This window comes from Macaca nemestrina, chromosome 14, assembly GCF_043159975.1.
Source record: "Macaca nemestrina isolate mMacNem1 chromosome 14, mMacNem.hap1, whole genome shotgun sequence".
Taxonomy (NCBI): Eukaryota; Metazoa; Chordata; class Mammalia; order Primates; family Cercopithecidae; genus Macaca; species Macaca nemestrina.
Genome location: NC_092138.1, coordinates 24926545 through 24949633, shown reverse-complemented (window position 1 = coordinate 24949633; position 23089 = coordinate 24926545). Strand labels below are relative to the sequence as shown.

At 36.9% G+C, this 23089-nt stretch overlaps 2 protein-coding genes across 3 annotated transcripts in view; one reads left to right on the top strand and one right to left on the bottom strand.

The window, feature by feature from the left end:
* Positions 1 to 23089, bottom strand: part of LOC105498675 (aldehyde dehydrogenase 1 family member A1) — a 179813-nt gene that overhangs the window by 140214 nt on the left and 16510 nt on the right. The window lies entirely within an intron of this gene.
* CYP1D1 (cytochrome P450 family 1 subfamily D member 1) lies at positions 1166 to 21105 on the top strand. Its single transcript, XM_011770931.3, has 7 exons — positions 1166 to 1340; positions 5267 to 6105; positions 7972 to 8095; positions 12918 to 13007; positions 13088 to 13208; positions 16174 to 16260; positions 18939 to 21105. The coding sequence occupies exons 2-7, from the start codon at positions 5284 to 5286 to the stop codon at positions 19306 to 19308; spliced, it is 1614 nt and encodes a 537-aa protein (XP_011769233.2). The 5' UTR covers positions 1166 to 1340; positions 5267 to 5283; the 3' UTR covers positions 19309 to 21105.

Genomic DNA, 23089 nt, shown 5'->3' with positions numbered 1-23089 from the left:
GAAACTTCATGAAAAAACATTAGAAGTAAAATATATATATATTTTTTTTAGCAGTAGCTAAGTATGACATGATTAAATGTCAATTACCAAAACATCTGCCAGCGGGTCAGAAAATTCCTGTGGTTTGTAGGCGCTTGTCAGATTTTTTTGGTTGTGTGACTTTTGAAGTCTAGCTATTTAGAAACCCATGATATTTTTTTGAACCTGACACCACAGTAACACAGTAGGTCATGGCCTGAAAGTTACTGTTGAGGGAATATATTAGGTTGAGCACTTCCCTTGGGGGCTGGCTTTCTCCCCTTTATGAGAAAGTACTGACTATCATTGATTATTCTTGGCACTCTCATTAAATCTGACCTTGAAACTCAGAATATTTAGGAAGCCAAAAACTTCAATGTTAAAAAAAAGTCTATTATGTAATAATTTGCAGACACCCTGACAAGAAGGTGGTCCAAAAACCACAGGTCATTTACCCAGTTACACAGAAAAACTTGCATTATGTAGAAAAACTGGCATTTATCCAGATTGGGCAAAAATGCCTTAGCGCAGATGGGAATATTTTCTCAAACCAAAGCTACCAATATTGCACTCAGAAGTTAACTGTTCTAGTTGTGGAAGTGCAGGTCTGTCTGGTTGGTGAAGACTCGCCATGAATCTACCAAGCTCATCTGAGAAGGTGGACGTACGATCCCTTTATTTTGTGTTTCATGGATCCTCCTGTCCCTGCACTTGCTGACCACTCAGAGAACTGGGCGCATTTTCCTGGTGCCGAAGTCCAGTTTGGAGAAAAGGAATTCAAAACTAACATCACAGCAACCTCTCTGTACAGCTCCTCCCTGTTTCTCCCTCCCTGTTCCTTGTTATACATCTTTCTATCCTACCTTCATTTGTCACCAGCAATTTTAAAATGATTTCGGCTTTCCATCTCCCTTCTTCTGTCTTGCTTTCTTCAAAGATCAATTTCCATCCTACTCCCTCCTACAGAAGCCTTAGCTCCAAATGCCTTCGCTCTGACTCCACTCACAGTGGAATCTCCCAGCTTCCCAGACCCAATCCTGGCCACAAAAGCCTCTCCACCCCTCTCTCCTGCTCCCAGTGCCCTTGATCAAGCTCCAAACTCCTCCCCACACAGGTCAAAGGTCCACCCCTCCCCTGTCTTCCAGGAAAGGGTGTTCTCACCAGGCCTTTCCCTCCAGGCAAGATTCTGCCCCTGCCCGCTACTGCTGTGGAAGAGACTGTTGGTGTTTCTTAGGACACACACAGCTTTGCCAAAATCCTTCTCTGTCTTCTGGTTCCTGCACCAGATTCCTCACACTGACCCGCAAGATTTCTGGGCACAGGTGAGCCTTCCAAGCAGTAACTGGGTTGAGGGGGTTTGTTGAGACTGTTGGATGATTATCCTGGCAAGTAGTTTTCCCTTAAAAAAGGTCCTCAATTTGAAATGCCCCATAGTCACATTGAAAAGCTTTTGAAAACTATCACAAGAACAGAAAACCAAACACCGCATGTTCTCACTCATAGGTGGGAACTGAACAATGAGATCACTTGGACTCGGGAAGGGGAACATCACACACCGTGGCCTATTATGGGGAGGGGGGAGGGGGGAGGGGGGAGGGGGGAGGGATTGCATTGGGAGTTATACCTGATGTAAATGACGAGTTGATGGGTGCTGACGAGTTGATGGGTGCAGCACAGCAACATGGCACAAGTATACATATGTAACAAACCTGCACATTATGCACATGTACCCTAGAACTTAAAGTATAATAATAATAAAAATAAAAAAAATTTTAAAAAGAAAAAAAAAAGAAAAGCTTTTGAAAAATGCATCCATCCCTAGAGATTTTGATGCAATTGGTCCATGTGGACACTGCTATGTTTAACATCTCCTGAGGGAAATCTAATGTGTATGTATAGACTTCAGAATCACTATGAAGACCTTCAACCTATGTACGTCTTTCTCATCAGGCTTTAAAAAAAAATTGCTTAAAATTCACTTTGAATCCTCAGTGGTGTAGCAGTGCACCCTTAGGGAGCCTCACATCCCCTGTCCTCTGCCTGAATTTATCCTCAAAACACCAGGAACAGAATGTGCTTCAGTGCTTTCCAAGAATGTTGCTGAGAAAGTTGGCAAAGCATCTGAGCCTGGTAGATCGCCAAACAGAATTTAGTAAAAGAAACGAGAAGGGCCCAGGCTGAGAAGAAAGAAAAAAAAAAATCCAGGGTAATCACACAGTTACTTACATTTGTTGATGAACTGCTAACTGTTCCAGAGACTCTGGAAAAATAGTATTGTTGGGCAGTTGACAATGTACATCACACTTGCTTCTGCCTTTTTTCTCCTTTTAGCTTTCATTATTGAAGGTTGGAGCTAGCCTTAGACATCTTCTACTCTTCTGCTCTGACATGACCATTTTACAGATGAGGAAACTGAGGCTAAGAGAGATTGTAATTTAACAGAAACTCCAGAGCTAAATAGAGGAAGAGACAGGCTGGAAACACAGTCATCTTTCTGGGTCCAGCGTTTTCCCAGCCATACATACCTCCCACCCACTCACTACTCAGCTTTGGAAATGAAACTGATTTTTCTTAGTGTAGAAACTGCAGTTTTTTGTGTATGCTCAAGAGAAATTGAATTTTCTCCTGGGAAAGCACTAGATGTAAATAATTGGTGATTCGTTGTTAAGCTCAAGGTTGGAAATAACTGGGAAAAAATGACTTTATCTCTTCAAGTCTCCCCATAGCAGGATGACTTATTACCTCCCAGGGATGTGAGTTTTGAAAGACAGTGCAGGCTTTGTTTACTGCTATATCTGCCACTTGGTAAGACTGCAATTAATGGTAGTTTTTCAAATTGTGGATGTTACATTGATTAGGTACTCAGCATATTTTTTCTAAGTTTAAATGCATATTCAGAGTTTTTTGTTTCCCATAAAAATATTTATCTCTCAATTTTAACTCCAAAATTTATCCCTTAAAAAATAATGCCAAGCAAATTGGTGTACTTAGCCACATTTTATCCATGAAGTTTAGAAAGATGAAATAAGGCCTGGCACAGTGGCTCATGCCTGTAATCCCAGCACTTTGGGAGGCAAAGACTGGTGGATCACCTGAGGTCAGGAGTTCAAGACCAGCCTTGCCAACATGGTGAAACCCCATCTCTACTAATAATACATAAATTAGCCAGACGTGGTGGTGTACACCTGTAATCCCAGCTACTCGGGAGGCTGAAGCAGGAGAATCGCTTGAACCTGGCAGATGGAGGTTGCAGTGAGCGGAGCTTGCAGTAAGCTGAGATTGGGCCATTGTACTCCAGCCTGGGTGACAAGAGCGAAACTCCATCTCCAAAAAATAAAAAAAGAAAAAAGAAAGGTGACACATGAATGACAATGTGTTTTCTTGAATGTTAACAGTGGGAGTTATTTATGCTGAGTAAGGGCTTTAAGATAAATCTGCCTTTGACCCTTGGTTCTTTTTCTAGGAGAACAGATTGGAATGGTTTTTACCACCCTGTCACTTTCATCTGAACTGGAAGACAAATTCATTGCTATTTGCACAATAATCTTTCCGTTTATTAAAATTTATTATTTTTAAAGCTGAGAAGAAACAAAGTGTTGGTCTTCTCAAAAATCAAAGAGAGCTGGACATTTACACTAGCCAATGAGTACATGCATCAGTGCTATTTGTCTCTATAATTTGAGAAGTGTGAATAGTTTAGTTGTGTTTTCTTGTAAGAGAGAGGAAATACTAAATTTTCCTTTCTAAGTCACTAGGCTGCTTTCTCTATCAACTTTCCTCTTCTTCTGTCTACAGTTACCATAAAATACAATAGTTAATAAAAATATTCTGCATGTGTATAAAGCATTATTATTATTATTATTTTGATTAGGATCCTCTTGGTCACAAGTAACGGAAACCAGTTCTAGTTAGTTTAAGTGGGAAATAATTCAACCTAGAGACAAGAGTGTACCTAGGTCTCCTGAAGGTAGAAGTGGTGAATGTAAGATCGTGGGGCCTCTCTTTATCTTTTCTTTCCTTTCTACTTCATTCATCTTTCTAACGTGCTTTCTTAGGTCCACTTGATGAATGAAAGACCAACAAATCATATCTTCGGAACTTAGATTTTATAGATCTAGCTGCCCAGAGAAAGGATGATCTTTCACAGTCCCCTTCCCTATTCCTAAGGAGGATTTATCCTGGGCTAGTGGCCCATTCTTGGATTAACCACCCATGGTCATAGAGCAGAAAGAATTGAGGAAGTCACCCTAATAAACAGCCTGGGAAGTCCAAGAACAGAGGGAGGAGGCAAATAACCAATTAGATATCCATTAAATGCCTTGTAATTCACCGAGTACTTTTTTTTTTCTCTCTCTTGAGGCAGAGTTTCGCTCTGTCGCCCAGGCTGGAGTGCAATTGTGTGATATCTGCTCACTGCAAGCTCCACCTCCGGGTTCAAGTCATTCTCCTGCCTTGGCCTCCTGAGTAGCTGGGATTACAGGCATGCACCACCATGCCCGGCTAATTTTTATATTTTTTAGGAGAAACTAGGTTTCACCATGTTGGCCAGGCTCGTCTTGAACTGCTGACCTCAAGCAATCCACCCGCTTTGGCCTTCCAAAGTTCTGGGATTACAGGTGTGAGCCACTGCCCCTGGCCCCAAGTACTTTTTAAAAAATAATAATCTGATTTGATCCACAAACAATGACAAACTACTCTGCACGCAGTTCTCTTATAACACTTTCCACTTTCTAATCTTATTTTTATTTACCTAGTTTCCTCATTAGTCTGTGAATTTTTGTTTTGTATTCTTAGTGCTTGATATTAGGGGGTGTGGTAAACATTTACTGAAAGAATGTGACTAAATCTGTGAGGTAGGATAGTTGGAGGAGAAAACCGGGATTCACTGAGGTTAAGTGGAGGCACTGAGGTCCTATGAATGAGTGTAAAGTCAGCTGCTGGAGCCTCATTCCTTTTCCAAGTCACCAGACTGCTTTCTCCATTGACTTTCGTCTTCTTCTGTCTATGGTCAGTGACTCACCTCGCAGGATTTCAGTCTGGTGGTTAGAACTGTGAAAAGAATCAAATTAGGATAAAAGTGCCATTCATTTTGCAAGAATTTGATTTTGCCCTCTCACTGCATCAGGTAAAAAGGGCTTTCAACTAATCTCAAAAAGTCTGTACTTCCCCCCTAAATGTTGAAGGGAAGAGAGGCTACTTAGTCTATATCTAACGCTACAAAAATAAAATAGACATTTTTCTGTTTTAGGTGATATATTCCTGGAAATGATTCTCAACCTAGCAGTCACTCCTGGAGAGGTGACCACTTCTCTCATCATTTTGGTGATGGTTTTTGTTTTTGTGAGAGCTCTCAGGAGCAAGGGCAGAAAGCAGCTGTCTCCTCCTGGCCCTTGGTCCTTCCCCATCATTGGGAATCTTCTCCAGCTTGGAGAGCATCCTTACCTTACGTTAATGGAGATGAGGAAGAAATATGGAGATGTCTTTCTCCTCAAACTTGGCATGGTGCCTGTCTTGGTGGTAAATGGAATGGAAATGGTGAAACAAGTACTACTTAAGGATGGGGAGCATTTTGCAGGCAGACCTAACATGCACACATTCTCTTTCCTGGCAGAAGGAAAGAGTCTTTCATTTTCAGTGAATTACGGAGAGAGTTGGAAACTGCATAAAAAAATTGCCTCTAAGGCCTTACGAACTCTTTCTAACGCAGAAGCAAAATCCTCCACTTGCTCTTGCTTACTGGAGGAGCACGTCACTGAGGAAGTTTCTGAGCTGGTGACAGTCTTTGTAGAGTTGTCTTCCAAGAATGGCGGCTTTGACCCCAGAAACGCGATCACCTGTGCGGTGGCCAACGTTGTCTGTGCCCTCTGCTTTGGCAAGAGATATGATCACAGTGATGAGGAATTTCTTAAGATAGTTAAAACGAATGACGACTTACTCAAGGCCTCCAGTGCCGCTAACCCTGCCGATTTCATACCATGTCTCCGCTACCTTCCACTGCAGATTATAAACGCTCCTCGGGAGTTTTATCGGGCCCTGAATGGGTTTATTGCACTACACGTACAAGATCATCTTGCTACATATGATAAGGTAAGGATTTAATCTTATGCCGGGACAAGGGCTTTGGTGAGAAACAAAAGATAATGGTGAAATGCTTTGAATATCATTGGTTCTTTTCACTACATTTTGCCACAATGACCTGTACCCAAGCTATTAGTAAATTTGAGGTCCAGACAGTGAGATTACATGACAGCATTACTCAGTTCTCATAAAACCCTAAGAAAAGTTCTGAATTTTTTAATCCTTAAAAAATTTCCCCAGAAACATAAATTTTCTCAGTGTGTGGGTAAGGTATATGCTTGTATTATGAACATAAATATAATTGTTATTTAATCTAAATCTGTTTCTAACTTTTTTTCATGAAGGCTTATACTTTTAAAATCCAACTATGGTTTTCTGATGTATTTCCAACTTGCTGCTTCTAAAGGTTGTTTAATATTTCACGACGTGACCCCCTAGCCCCATATATTTCACCCATCTCATGTGGATACCCTGATTGTTTGCAACTCCTGGCTTGCATAGAAAGTGCAGATATTGAATATTTTGATAAAACTAAGTGATTGCCTGATAAATGATGAATAATAAGTGAGTTCCTTGAAGAAACAAAGCAATAATTTCATCTCTCCAATTTCATATCTGTCACCATGATCTCAGATTTATAGGTATCACAAATATTAGCATATTTTTTATCAGATAGTATTTTTGAATAATATAAAAGATATTCTGTAGGAAGCTTTCAAATTACCTTCATTTTCTTCTTGAGTTTCTTTGTTATACAGACATGAATTTCCAGATGACCACACATGTATTAAGTTTCTGCAGGTGGCAGAGTGGACCTTTCTTTTGAGGCTATTAAATTATTTGGGGCCCACTTTGATGGTCGGCAGAAGAATAGATTTCCATCTTGAAATATGTATGTACTAGGAAGAATCCTAGTTCACAAGGGCAATTTGCTGAGATGAAGTCATCAACAAAAAAATAAAACATGAAGAGGTGGGATCATTAAGCAAATGAAGAGGTGTAAGTAGTTAAGTTAAGTTCCTTCCAATGAAAAAGAAGAGGCAGAAGACAATCTGTTTCAAGGTACCAGAAGGGAATTCTAGATCAGGTATAGTAAGTATCAGCATTTGTAAGGTGTATAAACTTTTATTCCCATTCTCTCAAATACCCCAGCCCTATCTCTTTCTCCATGGTGCCTGAAGTGAACACAAAATCCTTCCAACAGATTTAAAAACCTTTTATTGGCAAGGTACGGTGGCTGATACCTGTAATCCCAGCACTTTGGGAGGTCGAAGTGGGCGGAGGAGTTTGAGACCAGCCTGGCCAACATGGTGAAACCCCATCTCTACTAAAAATACAAAAATTAGCCAGGTGTAGTGGTGCGTGCCTATAATTCCAGCTACTCGGGAGGCTGAAGCAAGAGGATCACTTGAACCCAGGAGGCGGAAGTTGCAGTGAGTGGAGATGGCACCACTGCACTGCAGCCTGGGCAACAGAATGAGACTGTGTCTCAAAAATAAAAATAAAATAAATAAATAAATAAACTTTCTATTCATTGCCAAGCAATTTCTCTGTAATAAGTTATAGGGAGAATGCTGATATTTTCAAGTTGTGCTTAGAGAGACAGGAACTCTTTTTTATTTATTGAAAGAAGTTCTGAGGAGAAAATTGAGTTTGGTAACTTGGTTTTCTATTCCACACTATCAAGATTAAGCATTGCCAATTTTAAGCAAAAATGGTTGCAAGGTTTAAGATGATCTATTTACATTCCTTATATTCCAAGACTCAATGGATTCCCTTCTAGTTATATGGTGATATGGCTCTTCCTGCGTGGGATTTAAATTGATATACAACATAGACAGGGGTGAGTAGTCATGCTAAGATTTGTCTCCTCAGGATCATATCCGAGACATTACTGATGCTCTGATTAATGTATGCCACAACAAATACGCTGCTACCAAAACAGACACTTTGAATGACAGTGAAATCATAAGCACTGTGAACGACCTCTTTGGAGCTGGTATGTGACAGAATTTAGCCACATGTAAGACCAATACAAATTAGCTGCAATTTGTTGTTATCTATTGTTTACAGTTTAGAGGACTTTGCTCTTCCTATATCGGCCATTTTATCTAGTTGATCTCACATCGTATAAATTTGTTATTCTACCTTCTTATGTCATTCAGAAAACTTTATTTTGATCTCAGGAGTAGAGACTTGAGTTAATCATTGCCCACAGTTAATGGTGCCTTCACATTATTGTCCATGAAATGACTGTCCTTGTTTATTACTTTCACTTCCAGTCCCTTCACCCAATCCATTGACATTTATTCTGAAACTATTTAAAGTGTTATTGTTTTCATTTTGTGTATTCTCATAAAATAGGCTTTTGGTATTATCATGTACTTTGTAAATGTAATTGCTACTTACATCTAAATCTGTTTCTAACATTTCTCACGAAGCTCTGTACTCTCTTACAATCCAACCATGATTGTCAGGTGTATTTCCAATTTGCTGCTTCTAAAGTTCATGTAATATTCGATGTCTGGCACCCCCCATATTTTACCCATCTCATGTGGATACCCTAACTGCACCTCCTGGCTTGCACAGAAAATGCGGATATTGAATGTTGGGCTAAAGCTAAGATGACCACTCTTGTACATGAGTTTTGCCTCCTTTTGAAATACCACCTTATGCTAAGAAGCAGAATTTCTGGGTCAACTAATGAAAGAATGATTGAGTTTTGATACACACTGCTAAATTCATTTCACAAAGACTGTACCAATTTGTACTGCTACCATATTACTCTCATTCTTAAATTTTATAGTTTTCTTTAAAAGTCATTTTTATCTATCACATTTATTAGAGTTCCTCTAAGATGCTAAACTGCAGGAAGCCAATTCTCAGTATAAGAAAATACCAGCCGGGCGCGGTGGCTCACGCCTGTAATCCCAGCACTTTGGGAGGCCGAGTAGGGCGGATCACGAGGTCAGGAGATCGAGACCATCCTGGCTAACACGGTGAAACCCTGTCTCTACTAAAAATGCAAAAAACTAGCCGGGCGAGGTGGCGGGCGCCTGTAGTCCCAGCTACTCGGGAGGCTGAGGCAGGAGAATGGCGTGAACCTGAGAGGCGGAGCTTGCAGTGAGCCGAGATCGCGCCATTGCACTCCAGCCTGGGCGACTAAGCGAGACTCTGTCTCAAAAAAAAAAAAAAAAAAAAAAAAAAAAGAAAATACAAAATATTATAAATGTTTTAGCAGTTTCATTTTATGTGGAATACTCTTCAAATGTATTTTTCTTCTTTATACTATATTTATTGGTAATTGGGTTCACTTGTTTCTAGGATCTATGCATTTGTGATCATGAATTCTCTCTGCAAATAGAGGCATTTGTTTTGATTTGTATTATTTTTTCTCATGCAAATGCACGAGCCCCCTATATGTGTGTGTGTGTGTGTATTTATTATTTTAATCATGACTTCAATTTGATGGACTATTTCATCTGATTATTCATCATAAAAATGTGACCAGGCTGTACTTTGTATTTTCTTCTGACAATCTAAATAATGCTATGTACAAATATGAGTATTTGTCAGAACATTTTAAAATGCCTGAACGTTAGTGAGTACTAAAGACTGGGTGTGTGTGGGTGTGATAAATACATCAAGTGAGTTTTATTTTCTTATTTATTTTTAAATTGGCACATAAAATTGTATGTATTTATAATATGCGACATGATGTTTTAAAGTATGTATACGTTGTGAAATGGCTAAATCTAGCTAACTAAAATATGCATTACCTCACGTAGTCATCATTTTTGTGGTGAGAACACTTAAAATCCAGTCTCAGCATTTTTTAAGAACACAATATATAATCATTAACTATAGTCATCAGACTGCAATAGATCTCTTGAACTTATTCCTCCTGTTTAATTATAATTTATTTTGATCTTGATTCAGTGAGATAATATCTGAATATATTTCAGAAATATGTAATACTTCCAAGATTATCAAGTAATCAGCAAATATAAAATTATGGCAGATGACAAAAATGTCTAGGATGGAGAATAAAACCATCTGACATGTACCACACAGTTAAAAAATGGTTTGGGTAAAATGTGTACAAAACAGTATTCAGTAGAATGGATTACTACATAAAACATTTATTTGCTAAATAAACGTATCTCATGGAGTGTATATTTTAATGTAAATAGAGAAATAATGGAAATTAATAAAACCATAAGCTTCCACAGGTACCTGCTACCTCACTAGTGAAATGTAATAAAATATTTTATTAGAATAAATCAGTGAGCTGTAAACCATATATTTTAGTGGAAAAAATTTGCAAGCACTCTGTTCCATCATATCTACTATATTATTAAGATTTATATTTCCATATTTAACTTTTGAAATTGATTGTAGAAATAATTTAGTTTCTTCTTTGGGTATAGTAAGGTTTTCCCAAAAATCATTGATTTTACCCTCAATGTTTCAATAATCTACCAAGATAGATAACTTAACTGCTGGTTGCTTAAGCCTGGATATAAAAAGCAAAATTCATGATAATCAAAATATAGATCCTGATATTCATACAGATAGTTAAAGATCTTGGATATAAGGTCCATGGCTCTACCGTGAGTGAGAGCAGTGTTTTGCATGTACTATTCATGGCATGTTGTTTATTTTAGAGAATAAAGTTCTTTATGCTAGAGAATAGAGTTGATATATTCCACATAGAAGTCCAAATTTTCACACTACACTGTACTCTGCTGTAGACATCATGGTCAGTAACTTTATTTGAACAGTTTACTTTTACATTAAATTATTACAGTATGAAGTCATATTAGAAATTCTCTGAGTTAAGAACTGAAGAAGCCACTGGCTCACTATGAGAGACTGCCATGTTCAACAGATGTGAAAACAAGCTTAGGAAGTGAAGTTTGGAAAGGAACTAACTCTGTTCTGCAGCTATATCTGGGTATACTTATTGTGCACATTGTGTTGCAAGTTATTTATAAAACAACTACCTTTGTCTCTTGTGTGACCCATGTAAAATATTTTACCATTTCTATGATGCAAGTTTCTCATTTTTAATGTGACACTAATTGTGGCCCTCATCTCAGATGACAATGCACTTAAGTGGTCAATGTTTGGTAAACATATTCACCATTACCTGTGTTGTCATCATCATCAGGAAAATCCAGAAATTAAATATATTGATTTAAAAACTCATCTTTTGCTACCGGTTTTATAAGATTTGAGTAGAAAACACAAATAACATTACTTTTAGAATTAGGTCATCATAGAGGCAAATTTACAATTAAAACAGTCTAGAAGAGCTTTTTAATGTGGCATTTCTGAGTTTTAGGTTTCAAGAATTGATTGAGTACATTCTTCGATGTAGTAATCATAAAGTAGCCCTTGAAAAAAGATGAAGTTTGGCATACAGGGTTCTTTGCTTTTATTTTCAGTAATGAAACCATTTAGCTGAGGTATGGATAATCTCAAAAAGAAAAATGCTTTGTTTAAAGAGTGAAATCGAAACTATAAAATATACACTAAAACTTATTCAAATAAATTGAATCTGGTCAACCTTTCATTATGTGCTCATATGATGTCCAAGTTTAAGTATTGGCTCTGCCTTTTATGAGTTCATTCACCTTGAGCAAAACCCATAATGTCTTTGAGGCTCAGTAAAATTAACATAGTTAGTTACACATTGCGTATCTATATTATAATTTATAAAATATGTTATATATGTGTGCCAATGTATCATATATTGTTATATAGTGTATGTATACACACACATACACAGAGAGAGGGAGAGAGAGAGAGCACACACTCTTGGATCAGAGTAAGTACTCAATAACTTCTTATTTTTATTACAATTAATACCCATTATTATTATCTACATCAATGGTGTTTATTATGTAATACAATGCTTCCTATGTTTTCACTAGTCTTGTAAATAGTACATACATATTTTTAAAATTTTAATTTATTTTTAGTCATGTTCACAAATATACAACATTTTTAAGTGATATAGTTTACTACTGTTGAGCATATTCACATGGTTGTGCAACCGATCTCTAGAACTTCTTCATCTTGCAAAACTGAAATCCTATGCCCATTAAACACTAATTTCCCCTATCCTTTCTTGCCCTTGACAATTTCCTTTATGCTTTGTTTCTATGATTTTGACTACTTTAGAAATCTCTTGTGAGTGAAGTCATATAGTATTTGTCCTTTTCTGATTACCTTATTTCACTGAGCCTAATGTCCTCAAGGTTTATTCATGTGGTGGCATGTGACAGAATCTACTTTCTTAAGACTCCATAATATTCCACAATGTATACATCACAGTTTCTTTATTCATCCATCAATGGACATTTGGGTTGCCTCTACCTCTTAGCTATTGCGTATAATGCTGCAATGACCATGAATGTGCAAATGTAGCTTACAGATCTCGCTTTAAATTTTTTTTGTAATATAACCCAGAAGTAGGATTGCTAGATAATATATAAATACTATTTTTAATTTTTTAAACTTAAACTTCCATACTGTTTTCTATAGTAGCCACACCATTTTGCACTATCCTAATGGGTGAGAAGTTACCACTACAGTTTGAAATTAAACTTAATAATAATTTTATAGTGATTCTATTGTTTTTTGGCTAGATTTCTTTCTGTTAATTCTTATTCTTTATCTGACTTCTACATTCTTAATCTAATTTCTTTAGATTTCTTTCTGCTAATTCTTAGCAGTCAAATGGGAAATAAAATGAGCAAACTGATTTAACTATGCTTTTTTCCATGACACTTGGTCTCTTGGTTCTTTTTTAGGGTTTGAAACAGTATCAACATGTCTATATTGGAGCTTTCTTTATTTGATACATTATCCAGAAATTCAAGCCAAAATTCAAGAAGAAATTGGTAATATGTTTTCAAATGAAAAATATAATTCTTACAATTATCATTTTTCTTATTAAATCAAAACATAATTTTCTTTAAAGATGGAAACATTGGGCTGAAACCACCCAGATTTGAAGACAGGAAAATTTTGCCATACACAGAAGCTTTCATAAGTGAAGTATTCAGACATGCCTCTTTTCTTCCATTTACTATTCCACATTGGTAAGCATATAATTCTCCTTTAAAACAGCCACTAGTGGTGGGGTGGAGGCATTGAAGAATCTTAGACATTGGAATACTTTAAGTACTTTAAAATGTACATTGTATTATTGTTTTAATATTACTTTAAATCTTAGTTTATTTTTAAACACTATAATAAAATTTTTGTGTTCAGCAAAAGCATATTTTGTGAACATTTTTCATTACTAAACTATGTTGTCATTAACTTTTATTTTATGTGCACTAATCACAGTGTCAGAAAGATATGGAAAGTCCAAACAACAGATAATCCAACCATAATATGTATTTGGCTACGAAAAGTCATGCAAACTTGCTTAATTTCATCTGAGGAGCAGAATTAGCTTCCTCCTGGTATGGATTTGTTTTTAGTAGCCGAGAATTTTGCTGGACAGTAAACTAAGGAAGCTAATGCTGTCACAATGAGATTAAACAGAGTATTCATTTGCAGATACTTGAAACTTTACTGAATCTTATTCCAGAATCTCCAGCACACAAATGCATGCCAGCATAGATTAGGTAGATAGCTTCATTAAACACATCTGTGGGGAACCAAACTTCCAGTAGTTTGTTCTGTTTTTATTCCACACAATTAAAAATTATTAAAAAAAAAAAAAAACAACAACAACACCTGGAATTCTCAGTGTTTGTTCTTCCCTCTCCCTTTAAATAGTGAAGGAGTGGGAATATCTCTCTTCCCAGGAAACTGATGTAATCGTTTAGCAATTGGTGTGACAGCATGCAGTGTCCTTAGCTAAGTGTCCCAAAGGGCAAGACCGCCAGCTGAGCAGAGTCAAGGCCAGACAGCAAGTGACAGTTCCCTGTATTTTGCCCCTTGTTTGCTCTCTTTATTCACACACAGTGGCTATTTGCTATTTTTTCAAGTGATCCATTTTGTTTTCTAGCTGCTATGTCAGATCCTCTCTCAGTTAAAGCAAATTTCATTTTAACGTAAGTTTTTAAAGAAATTAAAAATCCCTACCTATTTAAAAGCAACTCTTCTGTCCCAATAACTTTTATTAAATGACTTTGGTGCTTCATAAGAGTATTATCCACACTTCCGCTAAGTACCCAGGACCAGAGAGGCTCTGCCAAGTTTGTAGGCATCATTTGGAATGAAAGTGGTCATCTAATTAGGGCCCTGTAAACTCATCTGAGGGTCTAAGTGATAAGGAGAAATATGTATTAGGACATAGATATTCATTGTATTATTAAAAGTAAGGAAATACATTAAAATGTGAAATTAAAAGAACTACTGCATTGGCTAACGAAAGCGGAGTGATACGAACCGGGAATTTTGTGCACACAAAGGAGCTATCTTACTTATATTGTTCAGGACTGATCTATTCTATTACACTTGTACAATTATTGTTTTCCATTTAAAATGAAAAGGCGCAAAATATGATAAAATAAATTTAAACAAACTAAATGAAATAAACTGAAGTAAAAGCAGCAAAAGTTTGCTATTACATATAACATATATACACACATACAAAAACACACAGGAAAGACCAAATCATATCCTAATAAATATTTATTGTGTGTGCATTTCTTAAAAGTTGTGTGGAAAACCACATATGCACATGAAATTTAAGGGACATAAAAGGAGAAAGAGAAACTTTATAATTCACTCATATTTTAATACCAATGAAATAAAATTTTACATACCAGGTTTCCATAAAATAGAGGCATATAACTTCTATGAGTAGAATCTGAGCAGCTAAATCCACAGAGGGAGTGTGGACTGGGATGTGTTGAGATAGGCAAGTGGCTATGCATGAGAAAAGGTAACCCTTCCAAAAAGCGAGTCTATTGCTTGTTTGGTCTTCCCCCTTGTTGGGTTTTGAGAAACTCAATAAATAACATTCATATTATTTGCCAAAGCTCAGTACCAGCCACAAAATAGACACAGGTAAAATAGAAATTACATTATTAGCTTTTTAAATAATCAGAGCTAGTTTTCACAATGTGGCTTAGAACTAGTTCAAGTAGACCTCGAAACTGACATACTTCTCTACTCAGTCTCCGGCTAGGTTGAACACTTCCAGGTCTCCTGTGGAAGGACAAAATCTGACCCTCTAAGCTCAGCCTCTTTCCGATTGTAGATGAGATGTATCTCCATTACAAATTGGCTAATCTGAAGAGAGAACCCAGAAGTAGTGAGACAATGCCTTCTCTCAAACTCATCGAATTGAAATGTTTCTGTTTCTCTTGGGGAAATAAGTGTGAGAGTAGGTTAGCGAGGTAGGGAGTGCCACAGGGAAACATAAAATGATTGAATCCAATCCATGAATAATTATAGAGGCATAAAGGGGAAAGGCAAACAGGTTTCAGGAAGGAGTTTGAGTATCAGACTAGAAAAATAGAGTATTTTCTTTAGAGGCAACTTAGAGACCATCCAACACAACCAACACCTTCGTTTCATAGCTAGGAAATGGAGTCACAGAATAGATAATTTGCCCAATATCCCACTAAGGGCAGCATCCAAAGTTCAGATTTCCTTGCTTCAATTCCATTGTTCCTTCTACCCAGTACTCAAAGGTGTGACATTGTCTTTCTAATTTATTAATAATAGACACAAACACAGTGAGCACACAGAAGTACTGAATAATTCTCTTAATCGTTTCCTGATGTAATTTGATCTGCCTGCTTATGGTCAGCTCGGTCACAGAAATATTGAGATAATTTTCTATGGAAATGTGTAGCTCATAGAAGTGCTTTGAATATATTAAGTGCACAATGTGCTTAACACATGCAAGAAAAATAAATTACTAATTTGACAAGAAGTGGAAATTGTTTTAATTAATGAAAGAATGAAGATGTATAAAGATGTATTATTATAGTAAAAAAAGACATAAATAAAAATAGTCTGTGAGTTGCAGGTGGCAGTTTAGAGATGGGTAATTTGAACTGACAGGATATGCTGTAATGCTGTTTTTTGCTTTCTTAGTACTACAGCGGACACCACTCTGAATGGCTATTTCATTCCCCGGAAAACGTGCACCTTTATTAACATGTATCAAGTAAACCACGATGAGTAAGTCACCAGAATTAATCTTTGGATAAATCTGCTTGCTTGCTTGGTTGTTTACTGTTTATTAATCTGGAAAAGATTTACAATCTTCTTAGCCAACCTTCACTCCTGTTTCTCTTGAAAGATATTGGAAAGTTTCTCTCCTCAGTTTCTCTCCTCATTTATAATGCAAATGGTGATATATTGACACAAATTGAGGAAAAATTCAATATAGGGCAATTCCAATTTCAAAAATGAGCTCATTAGGAGAGATTTGGGCAGAGGACTTTGCATAGTCATGGCTAGTACATTGAAATGGAGTCTGAAATCAATCCCCCACTGCAATGTAAGCCACCAAGCAGGGATTTTTTTTTTCTTTGTTTGTTTACTTGTTCCTCTGCCCCAGCACCTGGATCACTGCCTCACACATAGTTGGCACACAATAAATATTTGTTGAATAAAATAAAGTTAGAAGTTCATCCATTTCAGCTGTGAAAGAGAGGGCTGAGATGAGAGTATCTAATGCAGTGAAAGTGAGGATAATCACAGTGGTGGTGGTGGTGGTGGTGGTGGTGGTGGTGGTGGTGGTGGTGAGAATGATGATTACACCTAATATTTATAGACTCCTACTGTGGGCAAGGCACAAAACCTTGCAGTATCTTTCCTGAGCCTCAATTATTATTGATAATTGATCACAATGCATTGGTGCTATCACAATCTTCATTTTACAGATAAACAAACCCTCAACCAGGTTAAACACGTTGCCTAAGGTCGCATGTTCAGAAGGTGGCAGAGGTAGGACTCAAATCCAAATGTGTAAATTTTATATAATGGAAACCAAGCGCTTCCTGTCATGGTCAGGGCTTGATGTCTCCAGTAACTGGCAGAGACTGCATTCTTATGCACTCAGCAGACAGTAAATAGGTTACACAGTCTTTTCTCTTCACCCAAGATCTCCTCTGACTGATGTTTCAGGCTGCAAGCTGTTAGAGAGGGAAGTGATTATCCTGTGTACCTAATGGCAGCTTCACAATCTCTGTGAACAGAAAGGTGGTAGAAGACAATGCATATGCTGTCCCACTGCAACACTTACTGTCACGGAGATTGACACTTCCATTCTCCACACCGAGGCATTTTAAAACCATTATAAGAAGAAATACTGCAAATGTATATTTAATAACATTTATTCTTTCTTAGTATAATCCTAAGTATTCTATTAATAATATCCTAAGAACTGGTGATTATAAAGAGTATTGAGTAATGTGCAAACAAACTGAGTTAACATGGGTGCTACTAAAGAAATACCATTTGTATGGAGGCACTTGTTTAAGCTGAATGAGTATGTAATTTAAGACTTGATATTATGGGAAAATTCTTCACATTTAATTAATCTAAAGCATAGGTCACAAACTCAAGCACCTATAGAGCAATAAAAAAATACCAAAAATAAGTGAATTGCACTTGGTGAAGCATTGTGAAGAGGGGAGGTCATCTGCCACATTTAACTCAGCTCAGTAAACTGTTGGCAAGCAGGACGTTGTCCCAATGTTGTCAGCTTTTATGATTATAAAAGAGAACTTGGAAATGCACATTTTCACGTGAAATCTGATTTTTAAATGTTAGCAACAATGAATTATTTTTAAAAGATTATGAGAGAAAACCAAAATGTGTTGGAGGACTGTGGAGAGAACTAATCCTCTAGGTCTGTGGCCTCTGGTACAGACAGAAACCAGTTTTTCCTTCTAGAGAGATGATGACATCTACACATCAAGAGGGCCAGTTCTTTGCAAAGCCAGGTGGGTCCCTGATATACGGTTTAGGCCTACAGAAAACATGCTAGCATTGGTCATCATAAATAAGCCAAATATGGTGCGTGTAACAAAAGATAGAGATAGAAGCAAGAATCAGGTACACAGTGATTTGGGAACTGTGGGCAATCCCTCAATGAGAGCTGCTTTCTGGAGACCCAGATCCTCTCTGTATTTTTGTACAAAGGCCATTTCCTAAACTTGTTTTTTACCAGAGTGAGAGATGTGGCCCAGTCTCATCATTCTTAGTCATTCTGCGTAAAGCAAAAGACATTGAATATGTATTACTTTTTATTTATGTCACCATTTTGGAATATTCTTATGAGAATTTTATGGAATTCTTCATTTAAAATAATTAAATTCATGGCTAACCCATACCTTGAAGTTAGCTTGCAGGAGAGCCGAGCTAGAACTGGCTCCTGTGTGCCGGTTAGCCACGAAGCCAAAACCATCCCAACTCCAAGCAGAGCTTCACTCCTCAGGTAGTTCATGTGCTTAGATTCTCAGACTGAGTGGAAGGTTTCTTATTTAATTCAGAAAAATTGATGAAATAGATTTTCAAGTATTTTATTCACTAATGAATTGGTAGTCATTTCAGTGAAAATTAGGTGTAATTGTACTAAATCTTTATCATAACTAGATTTGTCAAAGATTAAAGGAAAAAGTGACATATTCATAATTATATATAATCATATGTCTCCATAAGTACTTATACATATAGGTGTATATATACTTCATTTATGTGTACTTCCTTTCTCTATATATAATTTATAAGGAATATTCTGAACTTAAAGTAGTTCATGCAAAATAAAATTATTGTGGAAAAGTTGCCAACAATAGCAAAAATGAGAAAATAATTTCTTTTTACGTGTTGTTTTTGTCTATTTTATGCAGAACTATTTGGGATAATCCTAGCTTATTTAGACCTGACAGATTTCTAAACGAAAACAGAGAACTGAATAAAAGCCTCGTGGAGAAAGTTTTGATATTTGGAATGGGCATCCGGAAGTGTCTGGGAGAAGATGTTGCACGCAATGAGATATTCATTTTCATCACTGCTGTTCTGCAGCAGCTCAAGCTGAAAAAATGCCCCAGAGCCAAACTAGACCTGACTCCCACATACGGGTTAGTCATGAGGCCAAAACCATACCAACTTGAAGCAGAACGCCACTCCTCAGGGAGTTCATCGGCTTCGATTCTCAGACTGAGGGGAAGGTTCCTTACTCAATTCAGAAAAATAGATGATTTGAATTTACTTAACTAGCAATGTGCAGTTTATTCCCCTGAGCTATGCTATGAATTCAACTCTGTGACGTGTTTTATAAAGTATGTGGTATAGCTTTAGTTCCAATATGAGACTTAATGTCGTGTGAGGATATTTTAAGATAATAATAAAGTGTGACGTAAATCAGAGGGTTTAAATCCAGATCTCGCACAGTGGTGTCCCAGGTGTCTTGTGGATGTGAGTGGAAGGGAAAGTGAGTGGCAGATTGACCAGATGGACAAGAGGACTCTGTCTACCTTCCTTTTACGCTAGCTTCAGATAAACAGGCATACTCATCTTTGCTTTAAATATAGGGTTCAGAATAAGAACAAGGTTCTGATGCTAAATATTCTCAGTGATCTTGGGCATAGGTGCTCAGGAGGGCCAGAGAAGGGAGCTAGAGTAGCCTAGCAGAGAGCATTGCATGGTCACAGTAGATGAGCTGGGCTAGAGTTAGAGGAGTAGAGAAAAGGAGATGACAGGGATTGCCTCAAGACCATTTTTGTATCAGATTACGTATTTTTGTGTATTAAATTTTTAATTGTAAGGCAAATTGGTGTTTTCACAATGTTACCAACTTCTTTTGGTACATACTAAATATATATATATATTTGTATTATTAATAGTTTACCAGGACTGCAATACTAACAGAATACCAGAGGCTAAGTAGTATAAACAACAGAAATTTACTTTCTCACAGTTCTCAAGGCAGAAAATGCAAGATAAAGGTGCCAGCTGCCTTGGTTTCTCCTGAGGTCTCCCTCCTTGGCTTGCAGACAGCTGTCTTCTCGCGGTGTCCTCACAGGGCCTTTTCCCTGTGTGCACACAACTCTGGGGTCTCTCCCTCTTTTTATAAGAACAATAGTCATAATGTATTAAGGCCCCACCCTAAGAGTCTCATTTTAACTTCATTATTCCTTTTTAAATTTTTATCTATTTATTTTTTTGAGATGGAGTCTCAAAAACCCCAGGTTCAAGTGATTCTCCTGCCTCAGCCTCCTGAGTAGCTGGGATTACAGGCGTGCACCACACCCAGCTAATTTTTGTATTTTTAGTAGAGATGTGGTGTTTCATCATGTTGGTCAGGCTAGTCTTGAACTCCTGACCTCGTGATCCACCTGACTCAGACTCCCAAAGTACTGGGATTATAGGCACGAGCCACTGCACCTGGCCAATTTCATTATTCTTTAAAGACTTTATCTTCCAATACAATCACATTCTGAAGTACTAAAAGTTGGGATGTCAACACATCAATTTCAGAGTCGAGAGGGTGGGGGACACAATTGAGCCCATAATAGCATGTAATGAGAATAAAACTACATGCTGATTTTTAAAAAATGCTTTTAAATGTAAGACTCAGCACTAAATATACGCTTTATTCATTGAATTTGTTAATGAGCTAGGGCATATAAGTGAACTTAAAACGGACAGTGAAAGAACTAGTATTTCAGATTGAAGGTTTGAGGTGGAGTTGTGCAATACAAGCTGGGAGGTAAGAGAATATCTGGGGTCTAATTCAGCTGGGAAGAGCAGTGAGAGAGGTGTGCCTCTCTAAATAATGATGATCTTGGCCAAGATGTGACAATGGAAGTAGAGAACTTTTAAGCCATTCAGAGACAATGAAAATTAAAGTCAGGGCCGGGTATGGTGGCTCATGCCTGTAATTCCAGTACTTTGGGAGGCCGAGACGAGTGGATCACAAGGTCAAGAGATCAAGACCATCCTGGCCAACATGGTGAAACCCTGTCTCTACTAAAAATACAAAAATTAGCTGGGCTTGGTGGTGCACGCCTGTAGTCCCAGCTACTAGGGAGGCTGTGGCAGGAGAATCCCTTGAACCTGGGAGGTGGAGTTTGCAGTGAGCCGAGATCATGCCACTGCACTCCAGCCTGGCGACAGAGTGAGACTCCATCTCAAAAAAAAAAAAAAAGAAAAAAAAAAAGAAAATTAAAGTCAATGCTTGTCTTTTTTCCAATATAAATAAATTCAACATTCTCCTTGCAAATGAATAATTGAATTGCTTGTGCTTCTCTAAGAGCCTTTGAAATTATTTATATTACCCTTATGGCAGTATGTCAGAAATGAAACTATTCTTATATTCTTACCATAAGAAACTTGTGAAATTTTCTGTATACTCAAGAAAAATGGGAGTGGCTAGAAACTGAAAATCTTGGTATCTATTTATCTGATATTTTCTTTAAGGAATTGCATTTTTCTAACAAAGCATATAATAAAATAAAAGAAAAAATAAACAAAGCATATAATTTCAACACCTTGTATTGTAAAATGCTAATTTGCATTCTTCCTCTGCTCCTAAGTCATAATTAAATAGTATACTATTGGGCTTTTTGTATAATTTATGTTTGTATTTTATGTATCTTTAGAAACAAGGATGAGAATAAAACTGGGGAAAGAAAGTGTGAAAGTAAAATAAGAATAGCTTTTCTTTGTCATTTAATATGTAATGATAAGTTCATTGTAATTATGTGTACATGCTTATCCTAAAGTTATAATTTATTTCATGAAATATGTAATCAGAAACAACATAGTATAACTGTGTGTGTGTGTGTGTGTGTGTGTATATATATATATATACACTTGTGTATATATATATATATATACACTTGTGTATATATATATATATGTGTATATATATATATACACACTTGTACTAACAAAGACACATTGAATAATAATCTGGAAAACACTCACAGAAATCATTATGACTATAGAGAAGTTTATAATATATGGATATATGCATCCACTGAGAATCCAAGATGAGCGAAGTCTTAGAGTCAACATGTATGAAGTACAAAAGCAGAGTTATAGGAATTAAATACCCTGTTTCACACAAGTATATGCAGACACTTATATCTCCTAGGCCTCCTTGTAGCCACAACCCCTGGGAGTTCTTAGTAACATTACAAAGACAAAGATCAGTCTGGAAACATTATCCACTCCATGATACAAATGAGTGCAGGATGTGCCTGTTCTCAAGTCTTTTAAAGAAGAAAACTTGCACCCAAAATTTAAAAGAACAGGATCGCCTCCTACACTGAAATTCTCTAATTTATTCCCAGTTAAACCTATAATTCAGATGAAATATCAACCCATATTAACACAAGAAGAAATCTGAACTATTTTAAAGAAAGGCAGAAAGGGTCTTTGGGGATTTTACTATCTACATAATTATTAATTAGGCTGTGAAATCTGTCCTGGTTTGCAGATGGTTCCAGGACTCTGGAAGTGTAGATACACAATTTAATATTTCAGATTCACATGGGATCTCCTCACAAAATTCAAGTCATGCTTTAAATAAACAAATAAAAAAACCCCACTATGCTACATGCACTTTAAATGAGAAATAGCTAAAGGGAGTTGTTTTTATGGTTTAAGAAGCTATAAAAACAAATTCCCTGTGAGGGATACCTCCACTGCATTTCTCTTTAGATAAACAAAAAATGCAGGATGCGGGCAACATATTTTCTATCATATACATTGTTAACACTGGAAGAGTCAAAATACATAAAAATAATAAAAGTTTATAGGTCTTTTATCCTTCAAGTTGTTTCCAGAGAATAGTGTACTTCCACTGAGTTTGACTCTCAGGCCCCACAAAGAGTAAACTCTACACACAAAAGTGTTGTTTTCGTCTGCTATCCCTGCGTACTGATGCATGGTGCGTGAATACATTTCCCAGCATAGTGAGATGATCAACTTACGAAATGTTCATTTTAATGGCTCTTAAAAGTCTTCCTGAGTTTCTAATGTTTTAAGATTC